We start from the raw sequence: 22,469 nt of genomic DNA, 5'->3' as shown, positions 1-22,469 counted from the left end.
CAGATTTACTGACATGTAAACTAAACAGTCACAGACACACTAGAGACTATCTGGTTTACTGGCCCCTCCTCACTGGTCACCAGTTAAAAGCTGAACTCCTCATCAGACCCTGAGATCAAGACAATGATCGGCAGATTAACTGATCATTTATTTTTGCCCACTAAACTTAATTAATTTTACAGTCAAGTTTTAGACACAGGAGAGTTTATAGTGTAAACAACAGAATCAGTATTCAGTTTAAAATGTTATTCTACTGCGGTAGCTTATTTACATAGGTCAAAGGTCAGAGGTCACAGAGACAACACTGACAAACAACAGCTGATTCAACCTGTCTGATTAATGACGCTCTTCTTGTTCTTCTTCTTGTTCTTCTTCTCAAACTTTACTCTGCCCTCCACCTGTGGAGCTGGCTGAAGCACGTGACCTAATGCGGAAGCGGAAATAGAGCAGCGAGTTGCCAACAGCTGAGCAGCGACACAGATCCTCTATGAACGAGATCGGCCACTCTGTCGTTAAAAAATATAACATCTCAAAACAAACGCAAATTCAAAGGCGCTTTATTGGCATAACATTGTAAAAAAAACAAACAAAAAAAAAACATTATCATTTATAGACCAACTGTCTAATACAACTCAAAACAACCGGCCTGCAAAACCCCTTTACCTGATATTAAGTACAGTCAGGTAAATGTTGTGATGATTCTCTGTTAATATTAGAAAAAATCAAAACGCTCTGTCAGACTGTTGCCATGGTGACCCGTCGAAATTTGAATCCTCCACTTTTGGGCTTTGTTGAGTTAATGAAATGCGTAAATCTCGATATATTTACCAAAAACTACATGTTTTTGATTCCTGGTTAGATATTTTATTTTATTTTATTAGTGTATTTATTTTGTTAGTTTTTTTATTTTAGTGATGGAGAAACATCTTGTTATAATACTGCATCTTTCTGTCTTTTTAAATGGTTGCACGGTTATAACTGATGAATGTTTAAATTTTATGGTCTAAAACTGTTGATCATTAAAATTTAAAAATACAAATAACCGAGCAGAAGAGGGTGCCTGGAGACGTACATATCATCTTAAATATGTGTGTAACTAGTCCACATTACCTGTACATCTTTTTATTTTTTACATCTTTGGTCTATTTTTCCGGAGAAAATGAGTACTGTTAGTTTTGATGTTTGAAGTATGTTTTGCCATCCTTCAAACCCTAAGTTTGGTTTGTGGTAACATTTGTGTCCATGTCATTTACACAAACACACAAAAAAAAGTTCAACAAGCAGCGAATACTAAAACAAAAGCGCGGTACATTATTTTGCCAACAGGTCTACTTCCTTGTGGTTCCTGAAAAAGCCCGCGGAGTGAGACCTCTTTCTTCTACGCGTTCTCTGACGGCAGCTTCAGCTCAGCTAGCAGCCCGAGCTAATCCGGCTAACGGCTAACGGCTAACGGCTAGCTAGTGGCGCTATGATGGCGGAGCTGGTGCAGGGACAGGCCTCGATGAACCAGCCGGGGCTGAAGTCAGACGGCCTGGCCGATGTTTTACAGAGGGCCCGGCAGGTAACAACTCAACTGCGGCTCAGCACACACCCGTTCCGGGACGAACCGGGCCGTTTAGATCGAGCCAAAGCACTTTTATTCGATTTCTCCCGTGTTGTGCTGCTGCTGCTCCGAACTTATGCTCCGTCAACACACACTCACAAACACTCTAGCATGCTAACTAGCTCGGAAAGCTGCTCGGAGTTGGACTTGTGGCCGGTTTTGCACACTTTGTCCGGGCTGACACGGGTCGGGAGTGAGTTTAGGGGCACTTTGTGGAGCTGTCAGCCGGAGGGAGCGCAGTGGGACCGGGGTGGGGGGGTGGAGGGTGGGAGCAGGACAGAAGTTTGGCCACACGTGTCACTGAGGCGGCAGACAACCTGTTGGGCTGCGGGACAGAAACACGGCGGGGACGGGGAGCACTCCAGTCACCCGCAAACTGGCCTCAGCGGGCCGGGGCTGCACCAAAGAGCGTGTTCAGACTGTGTTTAAGTCTCATACGCTTTGCACCAGTTAATATGAGAGTTGGACCCCCACCACCCCCACCCCTCCCCTCCCCTTATAGGCTGCTGTTTACTGTAAGTTGGTTAGAAAGTAGGCTGGCGTTATGCAACAGTCTCAGAACCATATACAGCGAGGGGAGGTGTGTCTGCTTCCTATAGAGAGACAGACTGGCAGGGAGACAGACAGGCAGGGAGACAGGCACAGAGACAGGCACAGAGACAGGCACAGAGACACGGTCAGGACGTTGAACCACCTCTCTGTGTTTGTGTGGGAACCAGCAGCTTGTTCCTCTGCACACACTCGCTGATAAACTGGATTCATCTCTGTGCTGAAGTTTGTTTCATGCAAACAAGACTGGATCAACAACCGGGCTCCGTGTGCAGCTGCCCCAGGTTCACTCTGCACAGGCTCCGTCTGAATAATTAGATCTGATCGCATGTTTGTTAGATATTTGCTCCACTGTGGCTCCTGTGGTCCTGGTCTTGTAGAGGGACTGATTTTAAGACCTGAACTGTTTTAGTTTATATTGTGGTTGTTTATTGTAAAGTTGTATCTTATCACAACTTTGCTTGAATTTGTTCTGTGTTGAGTTGTGAACAGATAAACCTTGGCTAAGGTCACAGCAGAACTGTGAGGCTGCAACCAACAATTACTTTCATCTTAACAACATCTGACAGTTATTTTCTTTAATAATCGAATGATTGTTCAGTGAATAAAATGTCAGATTATAGTGAAAAATTCAAGGTTCAAACATGTTGAGTTCAGTGTCAGAGAAAAACTAATATTCGCGTCTGAGAAGCTGGTTCCAGATAATTATTGTTTTTTGCTTCATCAAAGACAAATTAATTTTTATCAATTTATCAAAATTGTTGCCATTAATTTTCTGCCAATCAGCTTATCAGTTGATCAACTAATCATTTCACTTCCTGGTTGGTTTCTGGGGACATAAAGAACCTAATGATTGGGGCCCCTCAGTTCTCTGTTAGGGTTAGGTTAGGGTTAGGGTCTCCCATAGTTCCCAAGGACTGAGATCAGGTGACTGTGAAGGTCACAGCACATGATTCACATCATCTTCATCAGTCCATCAGTGACCCCTGTGACCCATGGACAGAGGCACTGTCCTCCTGAAGAGACCCCTCCCATCACACCGACCCTCCTTGTGTTGCTCTGCAGTGACCCCTCCCTCTAAGGGAACAAGTGGACCCAAACCATGGCACCAGATCCCCTCAGTGTAGGGGTCCAGGCTTCAGACCTGGGCGGTTCTCTTGGTGTAGACCCGTTCGTCTGGTTCCTGAACCTGGACTCTCAGATGTGGATCCATCTCTGTAAGAAGAAGCTGTGTCCCAGTTCAGGGTCTGATCACATCCTGAGGAAGAGCTGCTCGTCATGTCTCTCTGATGTCCGACCCTGTTCACCGACGTCTGTCCCATACGTCTTAATGCAGATGTCACTTTAGTTTCTGTCGCTATGGAAACACTGGTCAGTTGAGCATCTCTGTGACTGAAGCTCCAACAATGACCCCTCCTTCAAAATCACTCAGATCTTTTCCTGTTGATACAGAATCAGGATCAACTGGGCCTGATCAGCATTTTATACCTGCCCCAGTGCATGATGGGATGTTGGGTCGTGACTGCTTTGTTGTGACATCACAAAGTTCCAGAAGTCCTGACGGCTGGTTTTAAGGCTCAGTGTCTGAATACAGGCTGTGTGCATTTCTCTGTGGACTGAGGCTTTGATACTTTCACAGTATTAATATAGAACCTAGACCTGCTTTATAATCACAAACACATGGACATCCACCTTTAGACTGGATGTTTGTGTGTGTGTGTGTTTGTGGATGTTTGGTGTGTGTGTTGAGGGCAGCAGGTATCTCCACTGGTTTACTGCTGCTCCTTTCTCTGCTTCTCTTTATCATGAAGACATTCAAGGTTGTGTGTGTGTGTGTGTGTGTGTGTGTGTGTGTGTGTGTGTGTGTGTGTGTGTGTGTGTGTGTGTGTGTTGGCAGTGTTTTGCAGTGTGCTCTCCATTCAAGGTGAGGTCAGCTTGCAGATAAAAGCTAATAGCTATGAATGAGCTGTAGTGCTGTTGACTCTGCAGTCAATAAACAGACGAGGAAAATCTGAACAACTGTGACAAACACTGTCCACGTTCCTCTGACGGTAGGAACCAACAGACGGCCTGAGAACTGACTCTGTGTCAGGTCAGATGAATGATGCCCTGACATCCTGTCGTACAGCTGTGTATATGAAGTCACACTTAACAAGGCCTGAAATGGTTTGTTGATCGCTGATTAGTGGAAATCAATAGAACATTGCCAACAATTTTGACAATTGATTAATCATCAGTTAATTAATCATTAGTTTTTTCTAGAAAAAAGTGCCAATCCCCTAGTTCTCTCCTCCAGTGGGAGGATTGTATTTTATTTATATCATATAACCAATGAATGAGCTCAGCTTGGGCTCTGGAAAATTATAATAAAATTCTAACAGGCATTTTACCATATAAACCAAACGATTCATCGACTAATTGAGAACATAATAATGAAAATAATTTGCTATTACAGCCTAACATTACTGATACCATAATACAGGTTTTATCAATCTTGCTGAACACAAATGAAACACTGAACATTTGTTTGTATTTATTGATCATATCCTTCGTAGCATCTGTGAAATGTATGTGTCAGGACGAACACATCTGCAGCAGCTGCCTGCTCCAACATGACTGAGCAGAGCTCAGTCGGTCTGCAGCCAAAGAAGGAACCTTATTAGGAAGGTTCCTGTGAAAGAACAAGGAGGGAGGAAGCAAACAGCCTGAACTGAGCTCTGCTGGATCATCAACAACATAAACTGAAATTTACCTGTGACAGTAACCGTCCTTTGTGTCATTCTGACAGGTCATCATGCTCTCTGAACATCCTCCTGTTAGGTTCTGTTGTTTACTTCAGCTCACACATGAGAAAACTCATCTTTCACTTTTGTTTTCATAGTAAATTCAGTTTGAATAAGTGATGAATAAGTGTCTCATTTAGAAACACTCCAGTCACATGACTCGGTCTAAACACCTATTTTAAAAGGTGCTAATTATTTGTGTGATAATGAACTGTTGCTCTCTTTGTTGTTAATGTTGTTCTGGTAGGCTTGACTCGGGACTTGTTTCTGATTAGTCTTTATGTGGGACTTGACTCTAGAGTTGATGGCCTTGACTTGGGACGTGACTTGGGACTTGGTCCCATGTGTTACTTGAATTTGGGCTGAATTGGTGTCATTGGTGAATTGGTGACTTTAGTCTTGCTGGTTTCACCTGGGGACTAAGACTTGCTAGTATCAGCTTTGAACATCAGTTGGGACTTGTTGCTCTTGACTTGCTGCTTGATTTCAGACTAGCTGGTCTCTGTGAGATTTGACTTTGAGCTTGTTGGTCCTGACTTAGAACCTGACCTGGGACTAGGAACTTGATCTTGATTTCATAGTCTCAACTTGGGAGTTATTGATCTCTATCTAGGACTTGACTTTGGACTTGTTGCTCTTGACTTGGCTACAGACACTTGGGGTTCAGGACTTGTTGGCGCTTGACCTTAAGCTTGTTAGTTTCAGCTTTTGGGATCTCATCATCGATGCTCATCATTGAAGTGCTAACAGCTGTTCCTTTGTATCTGTGTTTCAGATGGTGGGTAAGATGGGTGGAGAAGCCATGTCCCACCTCAACAGCTCCTCAGGAAGTGTTGAGCCTTCACTGTACTACCCCGGCCAGAAGCGACCAGGAGAGGATGGAGGTGAGGAGCAGATGAGGGGGAGGATCACAAAAATCCAACCAGAACATTTTTACTTTAACTTCAATATTTTTACTTGAGCTACGATATTTCACCAGAACTAGAACCTCTTCACCCAGTGAGGAACCACTGGTCTGGAAACCTTTCATTCTCTTGAGTCAGAACGTTTTACTTTAGCTAGAACCTTCTCATCTGACTTATAAACTTCAACCTGGGTTAGAACCTTCTAGATCCCTTTCACTTGAGCTAAAACCCTCCACCTGACATAGAACCTCCAGAAATGGCCCAAACTCTTCCAATTGATCTGCAACCTGCCAATTGATCTTGAAGCTTTTGAATCTGATCACCACTGTTCACGTGTTGCTGTTGTGATTCTGCCAGATACGCTCTCAAAACTCATTTGCTTTAACACCCGGTTTGTTTATAACTGTGTCTTTTAACTGGATAAAGGAGTTTAGTCATCGGGTGTACTGACTTTAAGTACTCCGTGAAGCAAGCCAAGCAAACGCCTGCATGTGAACTCATCTGTAGCCACAGCACAATTAAAACACCCGTCTCTCCTGGGGAACTGTGATTTCGTACCTGGATCTCTGTGAGACCATCAGAGAGCAAATCCTCCACCTGCTGTCTCGACCCTGTTCCCTATATACGTTTTTTAGTCATGTTTTTAACTCTGTCAGGGATTTTATTGATACATCCCTTGAAACTGGATTTTTCTCCTGACACTTTCACAACAGCAGCTGTAAAACTGCTGAAAAAGCCAAACCTTGATAGTGAAGTAGACCTTTTTTTAACCAAGTTAACTAAGTTAATAAGTTGACTGAAAAAAACATTTGTGAAATGTTTGAATCAGGTTTCAGGTCAAACCACAGAACAGAGACGGACTTTGTTAAAATTTTCAGTGATCACAGAATTAACACTGATGCTAATAAGGTCTCTGTCCTGATTCTTTAAAATATAAGTGCTCCATCTGACTCAGTAGACCATGAAATTCTTTCAGACTGTCTTGAGAACAGGGTTGGGCTCTGGGACCCTTTTAAACTGGTTCTGATCATATATCTCAGGGAGGAAGTTCTTTGTCGTGATCAGGGATCATGTGTCAAGAAAACATGATTTGCCTCTCGGTGTTGCTCAGGGAAGTTGTCTTGGTCCACTTCTTTTCTCTCTGTACGTGCTCCCTGTAGGTGACAGTTACGCTGATGACACACAGCTGTGTGTCTCACTGGAACCTGGTGATAATAATGCCCTCTCTACCCTGACCACTGGTATGGCAGCAGTAAAAAACTGGATGACCAACAACTTGTTGAAACTAAATGAAGATAGAACCGAAATACTTCTGGTTGACTTAATAGATTTTAAAGTTATTTTACTTGTTTTTAAAGCTCTTAATGATTTGGGCCCAGCTCATGTTTCAGACTCTGTGGTTTTATCATCCTTCAGAGCTCTTCGGTCTTCCACTGCCAGACTTTTAAATACACACAATTTTACACACAAGAAAAATGGCAGCATTTTTAAACACACTCCAAAATTAGGGAAAACCCTGCCAAGAGCTATAAGAGACGTTTGTGAACATTTTAAAACCACAGCTGAAAATTTATTTATTTAACTTTGCTTTTAATTAATTCTCTCATATTTTACAATTGTTTTATTCCCTTTGTAGCTAGAATGTTTAACCTAACCTTGAACCTCCCACGGGATCAAGAACCTTTATCCTGACCTGGGGTGTTTCGAACTGACCGGGACTCATTAGTGGAAAAGGAGACGTTAAAAACCTTTATTCGGCTGCACATTTTTCCCTAGAACCACAAAATGGAACAAGGATGCTGATATTAGACTCAGATGATAGTGAGGACACAAGAACCAGATTTTATAACACTAAGACTTTACTTACCTTAGAAAAGCACACACAAGATGCGTAGTTGTTGAAGGTGTTTAAAGTGGAAGAAACTAGATGTGGACCAATGTTGTGTAAAACTTTGAATCTGTTGCACAGTCAGAGCGAGTCTCAAGGTCTCTGAGACTGAAAGCTCGAACTAAAGTGAAAAACTGCTTCAATCCAAATGTGTAGAAACCTCCACATTCAGTCTGGGCTCAATCTAAAGGTGTTGAACCGACTGTAAACATGAGTTGTTTCACTGCAGGGAACGCAGCCTCACAGCTTCCCAACATCTCTCTGCTTTGTTCTGAGAAGAGAAAACTGAATGCTTGGTAATGACTGTATGAACCTGACTTATTGCCAACATGTAGAGTGAGACGAACCCGTACACAGCTGCTTTAAATAACACGGGTTTAATAGATTATTCTGTAAATACAGAACATTTGAACAATACCAGTGCACAAAGTTCCCTGGAAGCACCGACCCTGAACTGAATGACGAATCTCCCGACTGTCGTCACTTTTGTGTTGACTAATTTAGATCGACTTATCTCATAGATTACCTCCCCCATCACCGCCACCTTCCCCAAGTTGTTTTGATACACGCCATCCTTTTGATTTTAATAATTAAAGACTGAACCATTGAAGCTGATTAGAAGCTTTCAGCCAGTTCAGAAGGAAAAACAACTGCATTTAAAAAGCAACACTTTTCATAACTTTAATGTGATTTCATGAAAGACGCATTCTTGATGCACTTATGCAGCTGCCACAGTGTAATGAAGAAAACCTATTCATGTACATTTTCAAAGAGAGTGTCTGTCTTGGTGAATAGAACCACGTCTTCATTAAGTGCAATCACTTTTACTTCTCTCATGTGTTTTTATCACCTATTTCTTCTTACTGTCACTTTCCTAACTTACAACCCTGTTTCCAAGGAAGTTGGGAGACTGTAAAATGTAAATAAAAACAGAATGTGATGATTTGCAGATCATGTAAACACATATTTAATAGGAAATAGAACAAAGACAACAGCAAATGTTGAAATGCTGAAATTATATTGTTTTATAAAACATATCAGCTCAATTTGAATTTGATACAGCAACACGTTTCATAAAGGGGCAACAAAGCTGTGTAATGCTAAAAAAACACCTGGTTGAATATCTCACTACTAATCAGGTTAATTGGCAACAGGTCAGTAGATGATCGGGTATAAAGAGGCTCCAGAGCAGCAGAGTCTCTGTGCAGTGAAGATGAAGAAGGTTCACCACTCTGTGAAAGACTGTGGGCAAACAGTGCAACAGTTTAAGAATAATGTTCCTCCTTTGGGAATTTCAGAATCTACGGTTCATAGTATCATTAAAAGGGTTAGAGAATCCAGAGAAATCTCTGAGCAAAGGGACAAGGCTGAAAACCAGGACTGGATGGTTGTGATCTTCAGGTCCTCAGGCAGCTCTGCATTAAAAACAGACATGATTCTATAGTGGAAATCCCTGCATGGGCTCAGGAACACTTCTGAAAACCACTGTCTGTGAACACAGTTTGTTGCTTCATCCACAAATGCAGGTTGAAACTCTACCATGCAAACCAAATCTAAACATGATCCAGAAATGTCTCTGACTTATCTGGGCCTGAGCACATTTAAGATGATCTGAGGTGAAATGGAAAACTGTCCTGTGGTCTGATGAATCAAAATTTCCACACAAAAAATGTCCACACAAAACACGGATTTGGCCTCAGGACATCTTGGGAACTCTTCAAGGGAATCCCTTCACATTTGGCACAGATGTCCACCGGGGCTCAAGGGTGAACTGATTTCATTTTGATGGTCAAATTTCAAGGTCAGCATGCAAAGATTAACTAGCCCTCGTTTGTCAGTGAAGCCCCAGATGAGTCTGTCCCACCAGTCTTGACCTCTTTCACATGTCCATCATGTCCTGTCTGGTCTCCTGGATGTCACAGCAGAGGTGAAAGCCACAGCTCTCTGTTGTTATTCCTTTTTCTCATCTCCAGTTGATTTTTGAATCCTAAACTGGCTTTGTCCACGATGTCTGAGAGTTTAAATGAACCCATACAGATGTTACTGAGTGCATCAAACATCTTGGGCAGTTTGGTGTGCCTGCAACAACCCAAGGAATAGACCCAGTCTTTATGTTGCTGGATCCAGCTGCAAACAGAAGCACGTCCTGCTTTCTCTTGTGTGTGTGAAGCTGCAGTGACTTACAGTGTGTTAGCTTTGGTCAGTGGCTCCAGCGCTGCAGCACCAGTCTAACTGTGTCTCTGTCTCTCAGTAGGTAACCAGCTAGCAGCCATGGGGCATCAAAGGTACGGCCAGCAGTTCATATTGATCAAACACACACAGATAATGACATTCAGCATCATACTCTTGTTTGCAAATAGACATCAGCATGTGTGTCGGGGTGTAACAGTAGATAAGTGTTATAGATCTGTCCTCCTACAGTCCACATCAACATAATCACTTATTGACACACACACACACACACACACACACACACACACACACACACACACACACACACACACACTATCTCTTTGTGGTTGTGGGTTTTCTGTGTGACCTAGATATTAAAGTGTGTGTCTTTGTGTTTGTGTTGCAGCAGAGTAACCACAGAGGATTACAAGGTCCCTGACAGGATGGTGGGCTTCAGTAAGTATGACCTCTGACCTCTCAGTCAGTCCTGCTGCTCACGTGTTTGATGGTTTTAGTTTTTGATGATGAGAACAAGTCTGGACCAGAACAATGATCTTCATCCCTGCAACGTTTATTTAAGCTGCTGCATTAAATCAACCATCTGACCTAAAACCTTGAACCTTTTCAGTGAAGCGGCGCCGGTACTGACCCACGCCAGTTTCAGGAGGTCAGCAGTTGGCGCTTCAGACACGTTTGAATTTAAGAGTCTTAAAATATGAAGGAGCCCGTCAGACCACAGCATGTTGGTTTTACACTGCCTCGTCTTTCTAGCCAAAGAAATCACAGAGCTAGCAACGCGACTACTGAAGCAAGAATAGATGTTCACACAGACGACAGAGGTTGAAATTAAATTTGCAATGAGAGGTCACATGACCCTGTAGCTCTAACCACTGTTGATTTATGAGCATGTGTAACACAGGTGTTAGCGCTGCTTGTTGATCAACCCTCAGGAACAGAGTTTGGAAGCGATTTTGGTTCCGTGGTCGATTTTATTTTTATATATAAAAAAACTCAATTTCAGGCCAAAGTAAAATATCTGATGAGTGTTTTGTGTTCAGAGAGCTGTTAGTAATAAATATATAGAATAAAATGCGTAGCGTTGTTGTGCTTCGTTTCTTTTGCATTAGATTTGAGTTGCGGGTCAGAATTTTTAGAACAGGATCAGGATCAGGATCAACTGACTTTGTTTTAAGTGTTTTTTTGGGTGAAAGTAAAAATTTCCATTTGTCTCTGTCCTGGTGACAGGGACCAGGAGACTCACTGTGTCTCTTATCCACTGATCCAAACTGGTTCATTTTGGCTGATTGAATGTGGGAATTTTTTTCTGGCAGAAATTCCAAAAAATAACCAACATCCATTTCACCTGTTACTCAACAAAAATCCTTTAACTTACACAAGAAAGTTTTTTTGCCAAGATCCATAGTATTTGCACCTCATCCAGAACCTTTCACAGATCAGAACATTTTAAGATCACGTTGAACCATCTGCACCTAATCTTCAACCTTTAACCTGAGGCACAACTGTTTCACCTGATCTGGAACCTTCCATCTGACTCTTCACATTTTAAAGGAGCTTTTTATAAGTTTTGTTACTGCTACATATCCAGTGTTAGCATTAGCAGCTGCTTATGCGTCACTGCAGCCACTCAGAGGACGTGTTACAACCTCCTGTATTAAATAGAACGATGGCTGAAGCTCTCGGTGAGACTGGTGGTAAACAGCTGTTAATGCTAACGTTAGCTATGTAGTAATAGGGAAACTTAAAATAGCTTCTTTAAGCTGATGTAGAAACTTGTAACTCTCTCCTCGACCTTTGTTATAACCTCTCTCATGACCTGGATCCTTCCATTGTAGAACCTTTAATCTGAGGTAGAACGTTCTCACCTGAAATGAAATGTTCCCCCCGACCTAGAACAGACGGAGGGTCCAGGTCATCTTCAGCTCATCCACTTGAGTCAGAGACGACCTTGACGCCCTGATCAAGTGGTTGTGATTCTGATGAAGTTCTTTGTAAATGACTCCACCCTCTTCCTTCTCCTCCTTCAGTTATTGGTAGAGGAGGAGAACAGATCACCAGGATCCAGTTGGAGTCCGGCTGCAAGATCCAGATCGCTGCTGGTGAGCCTGTCTTTGGACCTCTCGTTCATCCCTGTATAATTTAACTCCTCTGGTTCCACTGAGTGTGGAACTTTAGGAACGTTGATTTTAGAACGTTTAGACAATCAGATCAGTATTTGCTGTGACCCCCATTTGATTCGTAAACCGGCTTCGTGTCTGTGTGAATGTGTGTGTGCAGACAGCGGAGGTCTGATGGAGCGGCCGTGTTCTCTGACGGGAACTCCGGAAAGCATCGAGTAGGTTTCTAAACAACACTTCACCCCCCCACCTGCACCTGTGTGTGTGTGTGTGTCAGTGTGTGTGTGTGTGTGTTTTTACCTGTTTGTGTTTACAGGCAGGCGAAGCGACTGCTGGTCCAGATTGTGGACCGCTGTAGAAACGGTCCTGGTTTCCATGGCGATGGGGAGGGTGGGGCCTCGGTGCAGGAGATGCTGATTCCGGCCAGTAAGGTGGGGCTGGTGATTGGCCGAGGAGGAGACACCATCAAGCAGCTGCAGGTACGTTGTCTGTCAGGAGGCAGCGGTGTGACGCCTGCTGAAGAATCTGTTCAGGTTTCTCTGATGTGTGTGTGTGTGTGTGTGTGTGTGTGTGTGTGTGTGTGTGTGCGTGTGTGTGTGTGTGTGTGTCAGGAGCGAGCAGGAGTAAAGATGATGATGATCCAGGACGGTCCGATGCCGACAGGAGCCGACAAACCTCTTCGTATCTCTGGAGACCCGTACAAAGTGCAGGTACGTTCTACACTCACTGACTGAACCTGTTGAACCTGATCAAACTGAATCAAACAAACAAGAGCAAACAGTGCATCTGTTGGGGACTATTTTCAGCGGTGGATTAATCCACATTAACTAACAACTCCTGACAGAGATGGAGACCGAGTGCACACAGACACACGATCAAATACACAACACATCTGACGTGACTCTGCTCCCTCTGCTCCTCCAGGCAGCGAGGGAGCTGGTGCTGGAGGTGATCAGGGAGAAGGACGGAGATTTCAGGTCTGGACGCAACGACTTCAGCGCCCGACTGGGAGGAACCAGCCTGGATGTACGAAACACACACACACACACACACACACACACACACACACACACACACACACACACACACACACACATACACACACACACACACTAAAACTTCCTCTGTGGTTTCCAGGTCCCTGTTCCCAGGTTTGCTGTTGGGATTGTGATCGGCAGAAATGGAGAAATGATTAAGAAGATCCAGAATGATGCTGGGGTCCGAATCCAGTTTAAAGCAGGTCTGTTCACACCAGAGTAATCCATTTATTTATCTTTAACCAGTTTAAACTGGTCTCAGTGTAATCCAGTTTACATTTCAACCATTTTCATCATCTATAATCCAAATTAGAACTGGTCTGTTTATATAGTTTAAATTGGTCTTTTTACACCAGTATGATCCAGTTTAAGACTGTCTACTCCAGTGTAATCTCCATCAAACCTGGTCTGTTTACACCATCGTAATCCAGATTAAACATGATCTGTGTATACATGAATAATCCAGTCTTTACGCCATTAGATTCCACTGGTACATTTACACTAGTGTGATCTAGTGTGAAACCTTCCTACAGCAGTCTGTTCACATACTAAATCCAGTTTACAGTATAATCCAGTTTGAATGACCGGTCCATCTGTCATCCAGATGATGGCATCAGTCCGGAGCGTGTTGCCATGGTGATAGGACAGCCAGACCGCTGCCAGCACGCTGTCCACCTCATCAATGAGCTCATCCAGACCGCACAGGTAACACACACACACACACACACACACACACACACATACTTGTACTTCTATCTTTGTGAGGACACTCATTGACATAATGCATTCCCTAGCCCCTTACCCTAACCTTAACCATCACACCTGAGAGCCTAACCCTGACCCTAACCTTAACCTAAACCTAATTCTAACCATAACTCTGAAACCAAGTCTTAACCCTCAACATGTGATTTGAAGGTGTCTCAAAAAGTGAGGACCGGCCAAAATGTCCTCATTTTCCCAAAAATACTTTTTTTGGTCCTTACTATGTAGCAAGTACACACACACACACACACACACTGATGATGTTCACCATGAACTTCTGTCGTTCGTCTGTGTTTGTAGGAGCGCGATGGATTTGGCTCAGCCCTGCGGAGTGGGAGGGTCAGAGGTCGTGGTGATTGGACTATGGGCTCTCCTGGTCCTCTACAGGAAGTGACCTACACCATCCCCGCTGACAAGTGTGGCCTGGTCATCGGCAAAGGTAGGAGGAGAAATCTGTTTCTAGACTGAAGGGAAAACGACCCACCGACAATAAATACACTGTTCAACAATTTATCCCTGGACTACATCAAAATATAACTGAATTATTGTTTTGAATGATTACAGCAGATTAACCATAAAGGTCTTTATGAAATATCATCAGTGTTTTCATTCATTCAGAGCATTAAACACAAGGAAGAGCTGAGGATTTATTTTGTTACGGTCGAAAAATACAACTTGATATCTGCAGCCTGGAAACGGCTGAGAATCAGAAAGCATCAGTCCCATTCACTCCATTTAAAACACCAACCACTCACCAGTGTGTGTGTGTGTCTGTGTGTGTCTGTGTGTTGGAGGTCAAGAGGGTCGAGCAGCAGCTTCCAAAATAAAAGCAGCAATGCAAAAAAGATGTCAAGTACCCAATGTTTAGACACCATATGGCCTCTTTGTGTGTGTGTGTGTTTGTGTGTGTGTGTGTGTGTGTGTGTATGTGTGTGTGTGAGAGACGCCGTCCTCAGAGACCAAAATGAGGCAGAGTGTCGTTTCTGGTCCTGGTAAGGATCAGTCTGTCTGCAGTGAATGGAAGTCAGTGCAGTGTCCTAACGTTAGCTGTGTGTGTGTGTGGTCGTCTGCTCTCACACACACACTAAAGCCTTTTGTTCAAAAGTGTCATTAAACAAAATGATTTAATTTGACGGCATCAGATCCAGTTAGAAAAAAACCTAATATTTACTTTAAACAGAAACAAGATCAGACGACAGAGAGGTGATAAACAGGTGATAATAGACGACAGGAACAACTTGATGTGTTACATTGCTGCTAAAAAATAAAACTTAAAGGATTTGAATAAAAACAGAATTTACATTTGTTGAATAACAAGTAAATAAATGATTGGCTTTAAATTTGTCTGACAGACTTTGCAGATGAACGTTAGCTTTAAGCTAACTCACACTGAATGAAATAAATGACTGAAGTGCAGAGTGTGGAGGTTTATTCAGAGGCTGAAACCTTCAGATAGCCTGCCTTCCTCTGTTGCTGCTCTTCGTCTCATAAAAGGTCCATTAACGGTCTCTTCATTTGGTTAACAAAGAGTTAATGACCTCAGGATATTCTGCTGAGGAGGAGGAGGAGGGGGAGGGGAGGGGAGGGGAGAGGAGAGGAGAGGAGAGGAGAGGAGAGGAGAGGAGAGGAGAGGAAGGGGAGGGGGAGAGGAGAGGAGAGGAGAGGAGAGGAGAGGAGAGGAGAGGAGATGAGATGAGATGATGAGAGGAGGAGGAGGAGGAGGAGGGGGAAGGGAGAGGAGAGGAGAGGAGAGAGGAGGAGAGGAGGAGGAGGAGGAGGAGAGAGGAGGAGGGTCCCAAACTTAGTGGTTCAAACAGCGACTGACTCTTGTTGAAACTGTTGTGGGTCTGATGTCAGAGCAGATGATTTCATCATTGTTCCTCTGTGTTGATAAAGTTAATAATCAGATGGTGTGTGTGTGTGTGTGTGTGTGTGTGTGTGTGTGTGTGTGTGTGTGTGTGTGTGTGTGTGTGTGTGTGTGTGTGTGTGTGTGTGTGTGTGTATACATGCAGGAGGGGAAACCATTAAGAGTATTAACCAGCAGTCTGGAGCTCATGTGGAGCTGCAGAGGAACCCTCCCCCCTCCACCGACCCCAACACCCGGGTCTTCACCATCCGAGGCACGGCCCAGCAGATGGACCTGGCCCGCCAGCTCATAGACGACAAGATCGGGGTACGTAAAACAAACACACCTCAATAACACTAACTTCAGTTTACTGTTTGTGAATTAAATGCACCGTAACCACACCTGTCCGCCCAAGTGAACTCAACTCATCACACCTGTGAAATGAAAGTCCAGATCACTGACTCTGGCTGAGTCTAGAACCTGAACTGTGAAACTGATGAGTCTTGTTCTGATAGTTTAGTTTCTGCATGTAATAAATCATCTGTAATGTCGGACTGAGAACAAAATGACTGCATCTAAAACATTGCAAACGCAACAAACTGTGAATAATCATTCCTGCAGCTGTTAACTGTGGTTGTACATTTGACCGGTGCTGATTTCTGTCACCAACTCCATTCAAAAATCATGGAATTAAAGTCTGATCTATTCACAAAAACACAACCAGGAAAAATTAAAGCTCAACTGGTTGACAGTCATTACGCTGAGATTCAGTAGATATTAATTATGTGAAATGTATATGTGCATATCAGTGTTTCCCCTGCCACATGCAAAGATCCCTTCAGTATATTTAAGGTGGAATGTGCTAAATGTGAAACAAGACAAAGAAAAAAATAAACTGTCTTCTCTCTCCTGCAGGGTTCAGGTATAATGAGTAATGGAGGTTTTGGCTTCAGTCCCTTCACCCAGGGCCCTGCTACACACCAGAAGTAAGACTCACATACAAATATACCATATAGTGATCTTAGAGGCTCATGTCCCGTGTCTTGGTTTCATCACCTGATTTATTCTGAACTATCTGTATTCTCATTGGTTGGTTTGTGGTCACTGCTCAGTGTCTGGAAACAGTTTAGTCCTCAAACACAGCCCCTCACCCACCTCCACATCAGTGTATGAAACCTGACAGTCAGGTGATTTCTGTGAAATTTGGCTCATTCATTAAATTCTCTGCATATTTTACCCTTAAACTGTTATTTGTTACATACAGCTCAGTGTCAGTCACAATCACCAGACTTCACTCAAAATTGTTACAATTTAAGGCTGCTGATGTAGTGACCAAAAAGAACTTCCTGTTTCATGTCATGCTCTTACTGGTTGGTTATAGCCCCTTCTGTCAGGATTTTGATGCCGGCAGTCTGAAGTCAGGGGCAGACACCTTCATATAGCTGTGCTGTGCATGTAAACCCACTGTGTGTTTATGTTGGAGTGTGTTGTACTGAGATGTGTGTGTTGTGTGTGTAGCTGTGGCAGCGGTCAGACCTTCCTGACTGGTGTCTGGGGAAACACCTACCAGACCAGCTGGCAGAACCCTGGACAACAAGACCCTGGTAACACACACACACACACACACACACACACACACACACACACACACAAAGATTCTTTACCCTAATGTTTCACACTGACAGTTGTGAACAGAACATCAGGATGTTCTGTCTGGATCAGGGAACGTAGGTTCTGATAGTCAGTTCCATGAATTCCAAATAGGTTCATGAAGCTCTGAGGTCAGTGAGTCTCCTTCCTGTTCTGTTAGACTCTGTCTCCTCTCTGACATCACAGACACCAGCTGAGACAAAACACTGATGTCATAAACAAACTCAAAGTCAATGAGACGTCACATTTACAGGAGGAACAACGAGTGTTTAAAACTCCACCACCGTTCATCTCATTAAAGTAAGAGCTCGGCCTCAGTTCACTGCCGGTGTTACAGCGTGTTCTGTGAGCCGTCACATTCTGTGACCTGCAGCAACAACCAGGTCAGGTGACGACAGGTGCAGCTGCAGCACAGATGACCTGTACTGTGCTCAGTACTTTGACTTCAAATACTTTGACCCAACATGTTCAGTGCAGGACTTTTATTTTGACAGTGTGGTATCAGTGCTTTTACTGAAGTGATGGATGTGAAGCTGATAGTTACCTGTCACCCCCAGCACCTGAAGACACACAGTAGACTGCACATACACACATACACACTCACACACGTAAACACACACGGTTATTTTTGAGTCCAGCGTTTAAGACTCTCTTTGTGTGTGTGTGTGTGTGTGTGTGTGTGTGTGTGTGTGTGTGTGTGTGTGTGTGTGTGTGTGTGTGTGTAGGTCACAATATGGCTCAGACAGGACAGATGGACTACTCTAAAGCATGGGAGCAGTACTATAAGAAGCTAGGCAAGTCCACACACACACACACACACACAGGTTATAACATCAGTGTAGTGATGTCAGAGCAGGTCTGTTGTCTGTGATGTTTGTGGTTCAGATGAACTGGTCAGATGTTGAAGGTGTGTGTGTGTGTGTGTGTGTGTGTGTGTGTGTGTGTGTGTGTGTGTGTGTGTGTGAGATGCAGTCTCCCTCCTGACAGCAGCAGTCGTGATGTCATCACCTCTGTTCAGTGGCTGATTCACAGTCGAGTTCTAGATAAATAGATTAGATATAAATAAATAGTTTAAAGCAGGACCTGCGGAGGTCAGATGAAGAAAGCCTCCTCCTCATGTTATTGGCTGAAATCTGAACATGGAGGGTTTGTGCAGTTTGATTGGACAAACAGCTGCTGAGGCGTCTGCACAGCTGTTTGCTGTCGTGTTTTATTTCCATGCAGTTTGTCTCAGTTTTCTTCTGATGCAGGAGATTTATTCAGGCCTGAGATCAGATCATTGTGTGTTGTTGTGTGTCTGTCTGAGTGCAGGCTGCCTGCACCTGTTGTGTCATTCACTTTGTCCACAGTTGTGTTGCTTCTAAAATTAAATCAACATAATTAAACACTGTTAGTCTGACCTGGCTGCTAAAAATGAATGACGGTTGAACTTGGTGTTTTCTGAGCGGTGGAGATGTTCACTGTCAGACTTACTGTGTGTGTGTGTGTGTGTGTGTGTGTGTGTGTGTGTGTGTGTGTGTGTGTGTGTGTTTGTAGGTCAGCAGAACCAGCCCCAGAGCCTGATGACAGACTACAGTAAGGCCTGGGAGGACTACTACAAGAAACAGAGTACGACAGCTGACTGTGTTTCTGTCCGTCCTGTAACGAGTTCCTTTATTTGGTCAACAGGAAGTCTTTCAGACCTGGTCGAGACAGCAGCCACACAAATGCTTCACATATTCAAATTATTAGCAACAAGTTGTCATGCTACAGCACAAGTTAGCGTGCAGTTCCAGCCTATTTTCACAGACTATATTAAAAGCTCCTCCTCACCTGCTCACCTGGAACACCTGGAACACCTGCAGCTGCGTACAGTCTGAACATAGAGTGAAAAATTGAGCTATGGAGCCACTTTAGTCTGATTGTTAGATTTCTGATTCTCACTGAGAAACATGTAGTATTTGTAATCTGTGCTGGACTGGACTTGGTCTCTGAACTAGATGAAGACCTGCACCAAGTCCAAACAGTCCCACGCATCCTCAGATCCACATTATTATCCTGGACCAGACTGTACAAACTCATAGAGCAACACATTCAATACGTCTGATTTTTTCACATTAAGATTCAAACATGATTTGATTGACAGTGTTGACATCAGAGTACGATTCTGCGCTGGTCCAGGAACTGACGGAGAGCTCGGTGTGACGTTGTGTTTCTCTGTGTGTAGGTCAGTCGTCTCAGCAGAGTTCGGTGCCAGACTACACTGCAGCGTTAGCAGAATACTACAGACAGCAGCCCTACCTGTGGAACCCCGCCCAGATACAGGTAACACACAGGAACCCCATCAGGAACCTGCCAGCTTACCTGCAGTTACCTGCAGGTTCCTGGTTCTGGTTCCCACTGGTTCTTTCAAAAAGTCCCTCAAAGAGGGTTTTCTGCTGGTCCAGGAACTTCCTGGACTTCCTGGACTTCCTGGAGCAGGTGAGGTGCAGAGTCATGGAGGTCATGGATCAGGACATGTGAAGGTCTGAAGTCATGTCACAGTCTTTAATGTTGTTTCTTTCCTGGAGTCAATGGTGACATCAGTTATTTATTGTTCTCCACTGAAAGTGGTCTGAGCTGCAGGAGGCCACCCCCCCAACCCCACCCCCACCCCCACCCCCCTGTTCTCCAGCTTCTGCTTTAGAGAAATGGACTTTTTGAGGACAGGAAACACTTAGTGCAGGTCTGAGTTCCAATAAATCCAAGCAGCAGGGAGTCGTCATGAGGCTGTAACCACCTCAGTGTGGTTGTCTCTCTGTCTCTCTCTCTCTGTCTCTTCTGTCTCTCTCTCTCTCTCTCTCTCTCTCTCTCTCTCTCTCTCTCTCTCTCTCTCTCTCTCTCTGTCTCTCTCTATCTGTCTCTGTCTCTCTCTCTCTGTCTCTCTCTTCTCTCTCTCTTCTCTCGCTCTCTCTCTCTCTCTTCTCTCTCTCTCTCTTCTCTCTCTCTCTGTCTCTCTCTCTCTTCTCTCTCTCTCTCTCCTCTCTCTCTCTCTTCTCTCTCTCTCTTCTCTCTCTGTCTCTCTCTCTTCTCTCTTCTCTCTCTCTCTCTCTCTCTCTCTCTCTCTCTGTCTCTCTCTCCTCTCTCTCTCTCTCTCTCTCTTCTCTCTCTCTTCTCTCTCTGTCTCTCTCTCTCTCTCTCTCTCTTCTCTCTCTCTCTCTCTCTCTTTCTCTCTCTTCAGAAAGTGCTGCAGGTTAAACTGGACCAAACAAGCCTGGTCAGTCTCGACTGACTGACAGACTCACTAAAGACAGTAAAACCGTCACTTTTCCTTGTGTCTCCTGCCTCCCTCGTGTATTTAATGCCTCACACCAAACGACTCACAGTCTCCTTCGTGCTAATTATCATCTTTGTTTGCTGCTTCCTGTTTGGTTCTGGAGAAGTCGACAGTGTCACGTCACCTCACACCGAGCGACATGACTGTTGTTTGGTGTGAGGCCGGCGTTAAGGGTTCACTTTGACATGTGTCCAGAAGGAGCTGGGATGTGAACCAGCAACCCTGAGATTAGAGGGTGAGCCGGCCTACCACAAGCCAGTCTGAGGACTCTCACTGGTCTGGTCTGGTCCTTCAATATAAGTCGAGCCCACTCATCTTATATTTGGGCCAATGTGGCAAATGTCATTAAAGTCGTGTATTCAGTAGAAGTGTCGGCTCTATAACCGGAGCTGGTTTCCTTCGGTGAAGCCACAGAAACCCTGTGGACGGCTCAAACACAAAGCTCTTGTCTGTACTTTCTGGCTGATGATGTAATTTCCTGTTTTTCTTTAGGATCACTAGAGGCTCCTCCCTCGCCAGTGAAGGCCTCGGATGGCCGTCGACGGCAACCGAAATCGGGGTTTCCTAGCAACGCTCCACCGCTTCCTCCTTCCTTTTGTAGAGAAAAACTAAGGATTAACTGAAAAATCACGAACTCTTTTCTTTCTGTTTTTTAACCTTACAAAGTTGATATTTTGTCGGGCAGATTTTTTTGGACTAGCCTCTGGTCTCTCCACAGTGTAGACCTGGTTTTTCTTTTTGTTTTATTTTTTATCAAACTTGAACTTAAAGATGTATCAGTGTGGCTTTGAACAAAACAAAATCCAATATAATCTATATTTTGTCTAGTTTTATTTTCCAATAAGAAAACGGTATAAGGCTTAGCAGTCTTGAGTAAGAAAATCAGATATTATTATTATTATTTTGTTTATGATAATGTTTTAAAGCATGCGTCAGATTGTGTGTGTTGACTCTCAGTTACTTTTTTTTTTTTATTTTGGCATAGAACTATTTTAATAGCGTCGGATGGAAATGTGATGTTTTACCGTCAGAGACAAAACTGTTTTTTGTACTAAATCTGTGCTCGCTGGGTCTGTTTGTTCTTGATCTAATTTTACCTGTTTAGTCGCCATCTTGGAGGTGCAATGACGCGTTTATTGTTTTCTTTTTGGTTTGATGATAGTTCTAATTCCTGTATCTCTATAGTGATTCTTTAGTTTTTATGATGTAATGATGAATAAATGACGATTTATATTGCGTTGTCTAAAGCCAGATCTCTCTGTGGTCAAACACTTTGTGTCCTCCTCAGGACTGAACCTACAGCCGACACCACGTTTCCCGCCTAAACTTTCATACAAAAAAGCGGGAAAATACTATTTTCTTACAGAGTGAAACATAATTATTGTTGTTGTAACTTAGTTCTGCATTTCTACTTTACTGATTAGTTTGTAGCAGACGTGTTAGGAGCTGAACAATGAAGTTATTGATTCTATTAGCAATGTGCTAGCTAAATGCGCGTGTTAGCTAAATGCGCCAGTTAGCTAAACAATGTTTGGTAGCAAAAAGGTGTGTGTTACCTCAGCTGTGTGTATGAATGTGGTGGTTGAACTGTTTCCGTTAGCTGTACGGTGTGTTTGTGTGTTAGCCAAATGTTAGCAGAGTAAATGTGGTGGCTAAATTGTTTGTTAGCTGAATGTTCGAGTTAACTGGCAGGTGTCTGTTAGCGAGCAGACGTCTGAACAGTGTGTGAGCTCAGCAGTGTGAGCAAGTTTAAAGCTTCACAGTTGGTATTTTCTACTGAACATGCGTGTTACAAATTATTGCAGGTTGAACTGTTTCTGTTTGTGTTAGCGGGAAGCTATTAC

General features: G+C 43.7%; 1 protein-coding gene across 8 annotated transcripts; it reads left to right on the top strand.

The window, feature by feature from the left end:
* The first annotated feature begins 1,401 nt into the window (after positions 1-1,401).
* LOC139617534 (far upstream element-binding protein 3-like) lies at positions 1,402-21,861 on the top strand. Of its 8 annotated transcripts, none has more exons than XM_071473699.1 (19): positions 1,402-1,561; positions 5,711-5,819; positions 9,983-10,013; positions 10,310-10,356; positions 11,946-12,017; positions 12,196-12,253; positions 12,352-12,514; positions 12,647-12,745; positions 12,960-13,061; positions 13,173-13,275; positions 13,677-13,777; positions 14,135-14,273; positions 15,847-16,007; positions 16,596-16,666; positions 17,199-17,284; positions 18,056-18,124; positions 18,867-18,938; positions 19,537-19,634; positions 21,118-21,861. In XM_071473699.1, the coding sequence occupies exons 1-19, from the start codon at positions 1,469-1,471 to the stop codon at positions 21,124-21,126; spliced, it is 1,683 nt and encodes a 560-aa protein (XP_071329800.1). In that variant the 5' UTR covers positions 1,402-1,468; the 3' UTR covers positions 21,127-21,861. The 8 variants fall into 8 exon arrangements, with proteins under 8 accessions (XP_071329800.1, XP_071329799.1, XP_071329798.1 ...); XM_071473698.1 differs by having other exon boundaries at positions 10,307-10,356; XM_071473697.1 differs by having other exon boundaries at positions 9,980-10,013.
* The last annotated feature ends 608 nt before the right edge of the window (positions 21,862-22,469 follow it).

This window comes from Trachinotus anak, unplaced genomic scaffold, assembly GCF_046630095.1.
Source record: "Trachinotus anak isolate AG129_WGS33_773 ecotype Australia unplaced genomic scaffold, CSIRO_AGI_Tana_v1 ptg000093l, whole genome shotgun sequence".
Taxonomy (NCBI): Eukaryota; Metazoa; Chordata; class Actinopteri; order Carangiformes; family Carangidae; genus Trachinotus; species Trachinotus anak.
The sequence above is the reverse complement of the archived record's forward strand: the minus strand, read 5'-3'. Positions and strand labels throughout refer to the sequence as shown.

Coding starts and splice junctions, on each gene's coding strand:
- LOC139617534 (XM_071473696.1), top strand. CDS start 1,469: ATGATGGCGGAGCTGGTGCAGGGACAGGCCTCGATGAACCAGCCGGGG. Junction 10,357..11,945: donor TGACAGGATGGTGGGCTTCA/GTAAGTATGACC, acceptor CTCCTCCTTCAG/TTATTGGTAGAGGAGGAGAA. Junction 16,667..17,198: donor GGCCCTGCTACACACCAGAA/GTAAGACTCACA, acceptor TTGTGTGTGTAG/CTGTGGCAGCGGTCAGACCT.